Source organism: Oryctolagus cuniculus, chromosome 2 (genome assembly GCF_964237555.1).
Source record: "Oryctolagus cuniculus chromosome 2, mOryCun1.1, whole genome shotgun sequence".
Lineage (NCBI taxonomy): Eukaryota > Metazoa > Chordata > Mammalia > Lagomorpha > Leporidae > Oryctolagus > Oryctolagus cuniculus.
Genome location: NC_091433.1, coordinates 181,317,631 through 181,330,478, shown reverse-complemented (window position 1 = coordinate 181,330,478; position 12,848 = coordinate 181,317,631). Strand labels below are relative to the sequence as shown.

At 49.5% G+C, this 12,848-nt stretch overlaps 1 protein-coding gene across 20 annotated transcripts in view; it reads left to right on the top strand.

Moving 5' to 3' along the window:
- TDRD15 (tudor domain containing 15) overlaps window positions 1–12,848 on the top strand; it is a 462,408-nt gene that overhangs the window by 341,977 nt on the left and 107,583 nt on the right. For 14 of the 20 annotated variants that reach the window (XM_070069375.1, XM_070069382.1, XM_070069381.1 and 11 more), the window contains one exon: window positions 5,702–5,810. In XM_070069375.1, coding sequence (XP_069925476.1) covers window positions 5,702–5,810 — 109 coding nt within the window. Of the gene's footprint in view, window positions 1–5,701; window positions 5,922–12,848 lie in introns of all 20 variants that reach the window. The other 6 variants (XM_070069385.1, XM_070069391.1, XM_070069394.1 and 3 more) reach the window with 1 other exon arrangement.

The following is a 12,848-nucleotide window of genomic DNA, read 5'->3' as shown; positions in this document are numbered from 1 at the left end:
ACAGCTTTTTGGTGGAGTGTTTAGTGTTTTCCATGAACAAAATAATGTCCTCTGCAAATATGGACTTTTTTAAAAAATTATTTTCATCTATTTGAGAAGCAGAGGGAAAGGGAGGGAGGGAGGGAGAGAGAGAGATATCTTTTATCTATTGCTTCAGTCCCCAAATGCCCACAAATAGCCAAGGTTGGACCAGACCAAAGCTAGTAGCGATTGTCTGCTGCCTCCCAAAATGAATCAGAAGGAAGCTGGATTGGAAACAGAGTGGTGAGGACACAGGCAGCATTCTGTTATGAGATATAGGCATCCCAAGCAGTGGCCATAGGATATTTTGACTTTAGGTGGTGACATTACAAATGAGCCTCAAAGAACAGGCAGAAAGGGTAAGGGGCAACATGCATAGTAAATAAGAGGGAGAGCCCACCCTCTTGTGTTCCCTGATTCTGGGAGAAACTGGTAGGCTTTTGGGGTAGAAGATGGGGGTTCTCAGAATAAAGCTTTCTGGACTATATGGAGCCTACATGTCGGGCCTCTTTACCTTTCTCTGGGTCAAGGAGTTAACAGCTGGGTTTTCCAGCATCAAGGTATCTGCCAAGAGGCCAACTCTTAAAGAAAATTTGCTCCACTGAAACAGGCTTTGTGATCTTCTGGAATATTTTCTGTCCCAACCCATGTTCCTTGACCAGTTGGCTGTCATTGCTTTCTTCTGTGTAAATCCAATGGCTGTTTGCAGAGAAAGGGTGAGCTGGCCTTTTGTTTTCTCCAGCAGCACCCTCTGTGACATTGCCTTTTCCCCAGAACACATCCGATCTTCATTTTTTAGGGGGCCTCAGCAGGTAATTTAAAAGACTAACAAACTTTGGCATAGATCACTTTAAGAGCCAGGGAACTGGCTGGAATATTAATGAAGCCATCTAGTGATAGAGTTGCTTCCTGATACAGGAAAATATCAAAGAGGTTAGGTCCATGAGTGTTGCTCTGCAGAGCCCCATCTCCATTATCTTGCTTTTAATTACTTCATTAAAATTCAGCAGAGGAGCTGCCCAAATCCGGTAGCGTGCCCAAGGCTTGCTGGGTGATTTCCCTGTCTCTAGCCATACGTGATTTTAGTTCTTTAGGTCTCCAGAGATGGAGGCCAGCTCTCGGGCAGGCAGATGTGCTGCTGCCAGCTGTGTTCGCTTGTAGCATTAAGGGTGGCTCCCTGCTTCTGCACAGCTGGACTTGTGTCCCTCTCTCTCACAGGCACTGAAACTCCCAGCCTCTCCTGGACCCTCGGAGAAGGAGCAGCGCTCCGACAGTGCCATCCAGATTACAGAATTCTCCCTGGTTAGGTGCACACGCATTCTTTGGGACTCATTTGATGAGGTGGGTAGCTCCCTGCTCTGCCTCCTAAAACAGCAGCCAAGACACTGTTTTAGCTTAGGTGTCTCTTAGCAGAGAGCTTTGCTCCTGACTTTATCCCTAGGTCTGTGTCCTCTGTGAGCCTCTCTTTTTCAGTCTGAAAAATGAAGCTGCTTCTTGACTTGGTCCATCCTTAGCTCCAAATTCTCTTGGTCTCGAAGTGTCTCCATCTGTAGGGCTGTAAATGAGAGACACCTTTTAGCAGGCAACCACACCAGTCAGCTTCCATCCTACATGATTTCTGCCAGCTCTGGCTTCTTGGGGCTGTTTTTAGTGATACCCCTTGCCTCTGGACATAGGTATCTCTTATTTATAAAGAAAATTTTAAGTCCACAAAGGAGCAGAGGTACTACCTCCTCTTTCGAGTACTACCTATGGGCCCTTTGACAGCCATTTTTAGATTCAGAGGGCTTTTAATATCACTGGGTTTCTGTCCGTGCCTCCAGTCCGAAGGACTTTTTGGAAGAACACTGATTCAACAGTCGACAGTGCATGTGAGTGTGTCTACTGCTCCGTGGAGGCCATGTGTTGTTAGTGAATGTTATAGAAATTTTTTATGCTCTTTCCTGTCCTCCTCCTGTCTTCTTCCATTTGTTTTGCTTTCTTCTGTCAAAGATCCTTCAGGGAAGAACAGGCAGAAGTCAGGATCTCCAGTACAGCATCCAAGACTGCTAAAGTGAGAGCCATCTGGGCAACGCTGGTCAGTGTTGCCCTCTGTGCAGTGTTTCCCTCCCTTCTACTGCTCATCCCTGCTCACTTTTCCTTCTCGACTTTTTTTTTTTCTCCTCTGTATTCCTTCTGACTTCCACTGACTCCAGTACGCTCCTTTAGACTCCAAATGGTAAGGGAAATAGCCCTGGGGAAAAACAAACAGGAATTCCTCTCTCGAAATGATCCCAGCAATAGCTCTGGGCATTCATTTCTCCTTTTGTGAAACAAGTATAATTATATCCCATGGACTTGTGTAACAATCTGGTATAATGAAAATGTGGACACGTGTAGTGTCACAGCTGTTACGATTTCTCGCCTTTCTCACCTTTCTCATTCGTTAATGTTCAGCACCTCTGCTTCCATGAAGCTTTCCATGGTTCACTCCCTCCCTGGAGGTTTTCCCTGGACAGTAGGTCCTGGGTAACATTTGTTCGGACTTCCTTGTACTTCCTTTTGGTCTTCCTTTTCGGATTTCGTTATTTTGTCTCAAAGGAACAGGTTGTCAGTCTGAGATCCCAAGAGGGCAGAATAGCAGAGCTCCATGTGGTGGTATCAAACTTTCTGTTCATACATGCAGCATGGAGGCCCTGAAGATGAGCCCTTTGATCATCTGCAGACATGGCTGGAGCAGGGTCTTTGGCCAGTTGGTAAAGGATGGGTCCTCCAGTCTGTGTGATTAGTTCGTGAGGACGCGTGGTGTTGAGTTTCTGCCTGGGTTCCCAGCCTGGTTTTGCTCTAATGGTGCTGCAGTAGAGGGCTTGGGCTTTGTGTGAGCTTGAGCAGTTCAGGGCACCTCTTTGGTTCTCCTGAGCAGTAAGCATCTATTAAATGACCATGCTGTCTACCTTGTTTGTTTTCTTCTTCTTTTTTTTTTTTTTTTTTGACAGGCAGAGTGGATAGTGAGAGAGAGAGACAGAGAGAAAGGTCTTCCTTTTGCCGTTGGTTCACCCTCCAATGGCTGCGCTGATCTGAAGGCAGGAGCCAGGTGCTATTCCTGGTCTCCCATGGGGTGCAGGGCTCAAGCACTTGGGCCATCCTCCACTGCACTCCCTGGCCATAGCAGAGGGCTGGCCTGGAAGAGGGGCAACCGGGACAGAATCCGGCACCCCGACCGGGACTAGAACCTGGTGTGCCAGCACCGCTAGGTGGAGGATTAGCCTGTTGAGCCGCAGCGCCGGCTTACCTTGTTTGTTTTCAAGACTTGCTCTGAGAAATACATGAAGCCCATAGCCCATGAAAGAGTTTTGAAAATGGTAGAACTTTGGAGAGTGAGCTGTGATACCTGACTCTTTATAGGGCTTCTTGAAAATGCAGTGACTCTTAAGAGGTAGTGCTAGCCAAAGCCCATGACTCATTTTTCTGAGTAGAAAACTTTCAGGGGAAAAGAGTTCAGATTTATCTCTGGCTCTGTTCTCCTCACCTGAATGTGATGTATTTCAGCTCCTTATGGGATCCTCACCATGTGCCACCCATGCTAGGCAGAGGTGGGTGGCATGGAACAGAGACAACTCACATGGAAGCTCTGTCCCCCAGGGTCACATCTCCGATGAGCCTTAGGCCAACTTGGCTGATTTTCACATTTGGCAAAGCCACAAATGCTTTAGCCTAGATCCTTTTGAAAGGAATTCTTGTGTGCTGACCTGTGTTTGGAAGGCACAAACCCAAGGTCACAAGGGTGAAACCAGATGGGGAAGTGAAACAAGGAAGGTGCGGAGTATTGCCGGCCAGCGATTCGCACCGAGCGCTGTGCAGACTGAAGTCATCAGCAGCAGGCAGGGCTGCTTGCACCCTGGACTCGCTGGGAAGGTCGGAGAAGATGAGACAGACCTTGAAGTCACCCACAGAGCAAAGAGGCAATTTTCTGTCCTGTTCCCTGCCAGCTCCATGTGTCATTGATTAAGGTTATGTCCAGAAGGAATTCATCAAGTCCCCCATAAACATTCACAAAGCCCGATCCTGCATCCCATGAGACTGTACTGCATAGACTTGGAGAGGAGGGAGGACAGTTTGGCACAGGTGGGGGCCAAGCCAAGGAGAAAGAGAAAGAGGAGAGTTGAAGGTGTCTGAGAAGGCACAAAGGTTTCAGGTCGTCCATACTGACCCCCACTTTCTCAAAGTCAGGATGATTTGGGATCCAGTTGTGCAAGGAGGCGAGTGTGGCTCTGCTGTTGAGTGCCTGTCGTCCTCTGCCTACCAGCAGTGACTGTATCCTGCTGTCAGGGGCTTCTGCCCAGAGTCCTCATCCAGGGGGCTTAGCAGTACCAGAATGGCTCTGCTGCCTCGCCTCCGCCCTCCCTGGGGACCCGATCCAGCCTTATCCTCCCCACAATCCCTTACAAGAGGCCTGGATCCTTATTAAGAATTGCTATGGATTTTTAGAGTAAAAAAAAAAATCTATAGAGAGACTTCAGAAACAGTGTGGGGAGATTATAAAGAAATGTGGGCCAGTTTTCCAAGGAGATTTTATAGAATATTCAATAGCACTCATGTCATAAAAGGCCTATGGAGGTTTCCAGAACTGACGCTGTCCCTGAATTATGATTCCCTGATGCAGAGCCTGGCAAAAGGTCACAGCATAACAGATTAGGGCTTGATTCTGTAGCGCTTGTAAAAATAGAGCCACCTCACTAAAATGCAGTGGGGATATTAATTTCCAGGGCTGAAGTTCAATTTAATAGAAAGACAGAGTAGAAAATAGAGCTGTCTTTTCAATCCCAATGGTCATAATAGAACCCCACCCTGTACTTCTCTGCAAACTGTCTCCCGGGCAGCTCCCAGACACTCTGAAACGTGCCTTGTGCTTTGCTTTCAATGATAACCGGAGCTGGGTAGCTGGAGGGACAGCAATTACTGTCCACAGATGAGGAACCTGAGGCATTTGGAGGTTAATCTACTCTCTCACAGGCATGGAGCAAGTCAGAGGATGTGCCAGTTTGCAGTTAGTAAAATCCTGTTCCCAAGTGGGAGCAGCAGACCAAAATTACGGTCAACTTCCATGGAAGAAGGAAGGTCATTAACACGTATGCCTACTATGTGCTAGGCCCTGCGTGAAGTACTTGACATGCATAGTCTCCCTCAGTTGTACAGTGGGTCTGATAGGTTAACATTCCCTTCATTGAACTAGGCTTGGGGCTGGTGATGTGGTACAGCAGGGAAGGTTGGCGCCTACCTTGCCAGCATCCCTCGTGGGTGCCGATTCGTGTCCCGGCTACTCCACTTCTGATCCAGCTCCCTGCCAATGGCCTAGGAAAAGCAGCAGAAGATGGCCCAGATGTCCGGGCCTCTGCCACCCATGTGGAAGACCCAGATGAAGCTGCTGGCTCCTGGCCTCAGCCTGGCCCAGCCCTGTCTGCTGTGGACCATCTAAGGAGTGAACCAGTGAAGAGAAGATATTTTTCTCTGTGTCTTTCTCCCTTCTCTGTCACTCTGACTTTCAAATAAAATGAATCTTTTTTTAAAAAATAAATAAAACTATATTCATGGAGGTAAAGAAATTTGTCCAAACAAATAACATAGCTCTGAAGAGGCTTGGAGGCTTGGAGCTGAGAACTAGTGCCGGGTGATCTAACTGGTGTCATTTCATTGTCCTCAGGATCCCATGGCATCTGTTCTGCCTCCTCAGCAAGCGTGCACCCTCCCCAGATCAGAAACTGTGTCCTGGTGCCCTGCTCAGGGAGGGCTTTCAAGGCTGCCACAAGTGGGTGAGCATGAAGAGAAGTCTGGAAGAACTGGGAACGTTTGACCTTCTTTCTCTGAAATGGGTCTGAACTTTAACTGGAACTTTCTCTGTTTACCTTAAAGCTCAGTGAAATGTGAGTATCTGGGTATATGTGAAGGACCAAGTGTGAGTTTTTCCAGTTAAAAGGGGGTTGGGACCTTGAAGTTCAGCCAGGGGACCTTGGTGGATGGGCTGCAGAGGACAGATGGACAGGTGCTGGGATTTCACCATTTCTGATGGACTTGACAGATTCTCAACCACTGCCTCCTGTGTCTATGGTACCTTCTTCCCTGGTCAACCATGGCTGCTAACCTAAGCGGGGGACCAACGGGGAGATGGACCCTCATGCCCCTTGGCAGTGGAAGATCCTCAGCTGGTGTGAGGCCTGAGATGCTGCCCAGGCAGGTGTTTTGTTCAAGACCAGGTGCCAAGTGCTTCTTCCAGAGACAGAGGGGAACCGAGGTGGAGCTGAAGCCGAGGAATCTGCATCATGCATGGGCTCTGTGCTCAGTCTCAGCTAAGGGGGAGGGCAGGAGAAGAAGGGGAAGACCCAGAACCAACCCTCTGAGCTCTGCCGTCACTGGAGGAGCAGGTCCTGCTCTAAACAAATGGCCTGACAAGTGCACTAGGGTGATGTTTAAATTTTTATTTGTTTGAGAGGAAGGAAAGAAGAATGGGAAGGAGGGAAGGAGGGAGGGAGAGAGTAGGGACAGAGCAAATCAGAGAGCACTCCCATCAGCTGCTTTCTGTAGATGGTGGGTTCCTAACTACTTGAGCCATCAGCACTGCCTCCCACAGTCTGTACTGGTGGGAAGCTGGAGTTGGGAGCCAGAGCTGGGAGCCAAACGCATTTACTCCGATGTGGAAGGCAGGTGCCTTAACTGCTAGGCTAAACATCTGCAACCAGGATGATGTCTAATAGCATATCAGGATAAATATGTCCTGAAAAAATGGACATAGTATGATAATTTTTCTTCATTTCTCAAGGCTCCTTATGTTAATGTTTGCTGAAGGCAAACTGGATGGAAGGGCAGAGAAGAGTGAATGACACGGGTTAGACCATAGACGGTTAGAGCATGGAGGGACATGCGGCTGGGGGAGGGAGGGCTGAGCTGTTAGGGAAGGTTTGCGTAGAATGGTGACCTTGGAGTAGTGGGTGCCGTGGTGCGTTGCCCAGGTGTCCCTTTCAGGGTTGAGGCATTGATTGTCACGTCTACCAAACGTATTGGAGGCTAATGATTCTCAGTCCTCTTCAAGACTGAGTTTTCTTTGTCTAAGTTCAGGCTCCCTCCCTGGGGACAATCTGTGGTTGATGACTTCGGGGGAGCAAAGATTAAGGTGTTCTTCCCTAGTTTCAACACATGACAGCCCTGAAGGACTACCCCATCTCCTGGGCTGCTTGTTGGGAATTGAGGGCTGAGATACTCTCAAGGGATAAGACCATAAACACAAAGAAGAGAGGAGAGCATCGCCAGGGAGCAGGATACCTTGAGTAAAGGTGGAGATGGGAGCTCACAAAGCAGACATGGATGTGTAGTTGGATCAGAGGATTACCTGGGATGAGTTTAATTTGGGCTGCAGACACTTCCAGTTTTTGCATGGAGAAAAAGAACAAGGGAGTGTGAGATCCAAATTCCAGTATTGGCTCTGGCACTGCCTTTCTCTGTGACTTCATCTATTTGAGCCTCACTGTTCTCATCTGTCCAAGGCCAGCCGCCTCTCCAGGCCCTGCTGAACAATAGCTGACCCTGGTGTGGCTGAGTGTCTGGTGCGTCCTCTGCTGGACTGGGGTTTCCAACACAGCAGAACTCAAGCCTCCCTTGTGACTGCAATCTTGCCCTAGCCCTTCCCTGTGGGTTCTGGTGTTAGTCACCATGGGTGCAAGGGAACACTGGCCCCAACATCCCTCCCTTAGGGCGTCATCCTCTGGTCTCCCAGGAGCCTTAGCCTCTGTGCTCCTTGGGTCCCAGCTCTGGTGTACAAATGACACCCACCTGGCTGTTACGCATTCAGCCTGTGCCTTCCGCAGCAGGTAACAACATGATCTGCGAGAGTTTCCGGCGACTCAAGATCCCAGATGAATTGAGGGAGGTGCTAATGAAAAATTGCAGAGGAAAGCACCCCACAAAGTGTGCCCTTGTTATCTGTGCACCTGCACCTTGATTTTGCTGGCCACTCTTGGGCCATCAGCAGTACAAAGCCGTTGTACTGTTATCAGGGCAGGCTTGACTCTGATGAGTTAATGAGGATACTATCTGATTCAATGCTAGCCATTGTAACGTGACCCTGGCCTGTGCTTACAAATAGGAGCTCAGATTTGGCTGTGATCTGTGGCACTCATTGCTACAACCTGTATCATACTCATTAGCGCCTGGGAAATCTCCCTCCCTGGTCCTTTTCTCTCCTAAGAGTGAGCAGTTTTAATTGCGTCTGATCACGACTTGCAATGACCTTGATGTCATCTCACTATTTTATCTTCCAGCTACTCCATGACTGTGTTTGTACGTGTAGCCTACACTTAGTGGATATGAAACTGTTATGTGCATAATGAAGAGTGTAGTAGATGGTGTTTAATAGCATTATGCTAGAAGTGTCACAGCCTCCATATTTGTGCACAATAAAGAATCTATTTTCAGCTCACACCCATCTGTAAGTTGCAACTCTAGGCAAAAAGAGCAGAGTTCTCACTTCCTGTTACCAAAGTGGAACCAGAACACAGAGGAATCTGGAGAGAACAAAAGATTTGGATCAGAACAATCCACTTCCAAATTTCAGTGTATGTAAGAGGCAGCTAGGAGGTGTATTAGAATAGAGGTGCTCGAGCTGCTTCCTTCCGTGTTCTGATTTTGTCAATTCAATGCAGGAACTGGACACTTTATTTATTTATTTATTTGAGAGGTAGAATTACAGACAGAGGGAGAGACAGAGAGAGAGGTCTTTCAGCTGCTGGTTCACTCCCAAGATGCCACAATGGCCGAAGGTGGGCCGATCTGGAGCCAGGAGTTTCCTCCAGGTCTCCCACATGGGTACAGGGGCCCAAGCCCTTGGGCTATCTTCCACTGCGTTTCTAGGCCATAAACAGAGAGCTGGATTGGAAGAGAAGCGGCCCGGGCTCGAATCAGTGCCCATACGGGTTGCTGGCATCTCAGGAGGAAGCTTAGCCTACCATGCTACAGTACTGGCCCTGGGCACTTACATTTTTTTTGCAAGATCTTCAGACTGTTTCATGAGCTGCACTTTTAGAGCCACTGAGTTAGGAAAATGAATTGGAGGCAGATAGCTGTGGAGCCCCCCCTACACAGACAGAAGCCTTTACTGGGCAGCTGGTGGTTGTAAACCTCCTCCAGGACACAGCTGAGGAAGCCTTAAAGTCAGCGCGGCCATATGTCCTGCCTGGTCTGGACCCATGCTAGATGTCGATCAGTTAATACCTGTTAATTATGTTTAGTGCCTCCTGATCCCTCAGACAGGTGTCTGGGTTTGGATGATAAATTATACAGTGACCCTACTTAAAGTGAACTTGCATGATGCTGTGTAAAGGGAGTTGCCAGCAAGTGTAGACTCTCAATATGAGGTCCCCAGCCAGTGTCCTTGGCATCTGAGGGTAGGAGAAACACGCGCATCAAGTGTGCTGAATTCTTTTGTCTAAACCTCTCCAGCTAAGGGATCAACCCAGGGAGGTTGAAATGCCCCTGTTCACACTGAGGTTTCTGTGGCATCAATGATTCAAAAAGGCCACAGGCATGTTTCCAGAAGCATAACAATCTTATTAAAATCGTGGCTTACCCTCAATAAATTCAAATCTGTTTATATCCAAACGTTCTGGATATGACCCCAGAAGAGCTTCACTTTTTTCTAATCTCAACAGTTTTCTCTCTTGTTCAACATTCAGATTTTATTTCCACAAACACAGAACTGCATTCTACATGTGAGGATGTCATTTAAGGCCAAGAAACTCTAATAAAAAAGCATTTATCAGCAGTAAAGTTTGTTTGAGGATTACCCACTGCGAATAAAGCCGGGCTCCTCTTTTAAACTGAAGCATGCTATTTCGGGAATGTGACCCCTTTCATGAATAAATGACATGGTGACATTTACAGATAAAGCAAGATTTAACTGCTATGAAAGAAGGTGACAAATGTCAGGATGTCAATAATGATCCGTGAACATAATGGTTTCGCGCCTGAGCGCTGAGCAGATACATAATGTAACTGCTGCCTGCCAGCGTTCTGGGAGAACAAGCCTCCTTCTCTGGGAAGAGTCGAGCAGGCTCCCAGCACCAGAGCAGCAGTCTGGGGTGGTGGGTGTCAGTGTAGACTGGGTGCACACCAGACTGGCTAATGGGTGAGCCTGCTGCTAACTGCGTCACTCCGGGGCCAGGTAGGATGAAGTTGGTCAACTTGCCTGTTCAAGGCGGGTTCAGCTGTAAAAATAGCTTTTTGCTTGTGCCTTCATTTTGCTACAGAGCTGCCAGCATAAAGAAGCTGTTGGGAGAAAGCGTGCCCCGTCATTGGCAAGGTGAGGCCAGGCAGGGGCGGGCTTTACTAGGCTGACACCGGGACCAGCCCCCACACCAGCATCACTCCCCCCTGTGAAATGGGCCCGGGTAGCTGTCCCAGCAGCAGGTTCAGCCGGATTCAACCTGTTCCCAAGTCCAAGTTCATCCCTTTCATCTGGGCCATCTCTTCTACTTTGCTCAGGGCATTGTCCCTTCCTGGTTCTGCTTCTACATCTTTAACACTGGTTTTTGCTTCCCTTGTCTGTCTCAGTCCAATTCCTGTTGCTGTAGCAGAATACCTGAGACTGGGTAATTTATTTTTTAAAGTGTTTTTTTTTTTTTTAGTCATGATTCTGAAAGTCCCAAAGCCTACAACCTGCATTTAATTGGCTTCTTGTAAGAGCCTCATGGCAGACAGCAGAAGGGAAGTGGGTGCTTGTGGAAGAGAGAAAAGGGGTCTGAACTCCCCATCCCTGCTAGAAAAGCATCAATCCATCCCCAAGCTCTGCCCTGTGAGCTGAATGCCTCCCAACCCTGCCCCACTGAGGAGCTAAGCCTCAGCGTGAGCTTAGTGGGGACAAGGCACATTCACCCCATGGCACTGGCCTTTTATCGCCTCTGAAAACCAGATGTCTTCCCACAGTGGGGAAGCTGTCATAGCCAGCTCGTGCAGAACAACCAACCAACGACTGGGGTGCAGTTTCTGGGTGTAAACATTGCTCTGCTTCCCACCGCCGACCTCATCCACTTTCCAAGCTGAAGCCACTGAACACTCTGAACACTGAGTTGGGAAGAGACACTCAATGGCCTCCAGCGTCAGCACCCTGCTGAGATCACTGGGGTGCCCTTGGCTTTTCCACACACACTCCCTGCCTCAGTTCCCCCAGAGCTTCCTCTCATATAATTGTGTCTTTCCACCTGACGTTTCTCCAGTCCAGCCCCATAGCCCTGGTCCAGAGGAAAATTTCTCCTCTTCTGTTTGGAAGGTGTCCTGCCCCATCCCTCCCTCTTCCTCTGTCACCTCCTAAGGTCTGGATAACCCTCATCTTCCTCTGCCATGCTTTTCGGACCCGGCCATGGTCTCCTCCATCCCCACTCCCAGGTTCACGCAATATTCTGCTTCTCAGAATATGTTAGTGCTCACATGTGTCTGGCTGTGATCTCCTTCAGCAATAAAAGTGGGATGCAGAGGCCCTGGGTGCAGACTTGCCTGAGGCCCGACAGTGTGACTAGAACAGGAGCACCCTTGTAGAACCCCATCTTCCATTAACCCGAGGCCAACGTCAAGGCCACTGAAACTTGCACGTTACTGCCAGTTCCAAGCCCTTACCCCAGAGTGACCCCCTTGCCCTCCTGGGAGTTCCTGACAGGGGCACGTCATGGGGAGGGGTGGACGGGAATTGTTGACCATTGCTCTGGGGCTCCTACGCCAGTATGGGGGCTCCTTGTGTTTTACCGTCCTTCAGGGCCTTGGGGCAGATACGATTTTCTTGACAAATACTATTGGTCCTGTCCCTTGCAGCTGCCAGAAAAGCTGTGATCTTTAAGAACAAGAGGGGTCAGGGGACAGGGCTGTCACAAAGGGCACCCATGGTCCCCAGCCTTTAGCAGCATGTTGAGCAAGGCTTTGGTGTTTACCTTGGTTGGGGGCAGCGTTTCCCTGTGTGGGGAGTTCTTTCTAGGGAGGTGGCGGGTGTCTGCATGCTTGGGTGTCAGGTGGCTCTAGCATGGGTGCGGGGAGCCTTGTGCAGAGGGGGAGAGCCCAGCCCCAATGCTGTAGGACCCATGGTGGCATGGGGAGGGAGGGACCGTCTCTGGCCCAGGCTCTGAGCAGCTTCCTCTGGACAGTAGGGTTGAGTTCAGAGGAGGGGGATCTTTGCATTGGCTGGGAGAGGCCTGGATGGGGTTCTGGGTGAGGAAGGGCATGGTGCAGCTGTAAGCCAGTCGTGGTTTGGTGTGGAGAGGGTAGAGAGTTGGACAGGGTGCTTGGGAGAGGAGGGCTGTGGTTCTGAGAGGTTCTGAGCGGCGAGAGAGTGGTTCTTCCCTCTCAAGGCTGCCTCCCATATTCTCAAGGCTGCCAATGAGAGCTCAGGCTGAGGAAGCAGATCCCAAAGAAAGAGGCCGAGGGGTTCAGCTGTCTTGTCCAGAAAGGAGGCCCTCTGCAGGACGTCTAGGAGGCAGGACCCACATCACGGGCCCGGGACCCAGGGAGCGGCTCACAGCCCTGAGAGCCGACTGTAAGCTCTGGCCACAGCGGTCTCGGGCATTCTTAGAGATGTAGGTGGGGTGGGGTGGGGTGGGGGGTTTGGGGGTAGCACCAAGGCAGGCTGGGGGTCTTGTACCTCCGTAGGAACTTCTGAAGCAATTAGGAGCCTGACTGACATACCCCCCTCTCAGCACTAACTCACTTCCATCCTGCGTTACAAGCTGACAAGATTTCAAGTCAAGGCAGGAGACTGCTGGTGCTGTCATAAAGTACATGTGGAGAAAAACTGCAAGGTAAATGCTTTTCACTGGAAGTCA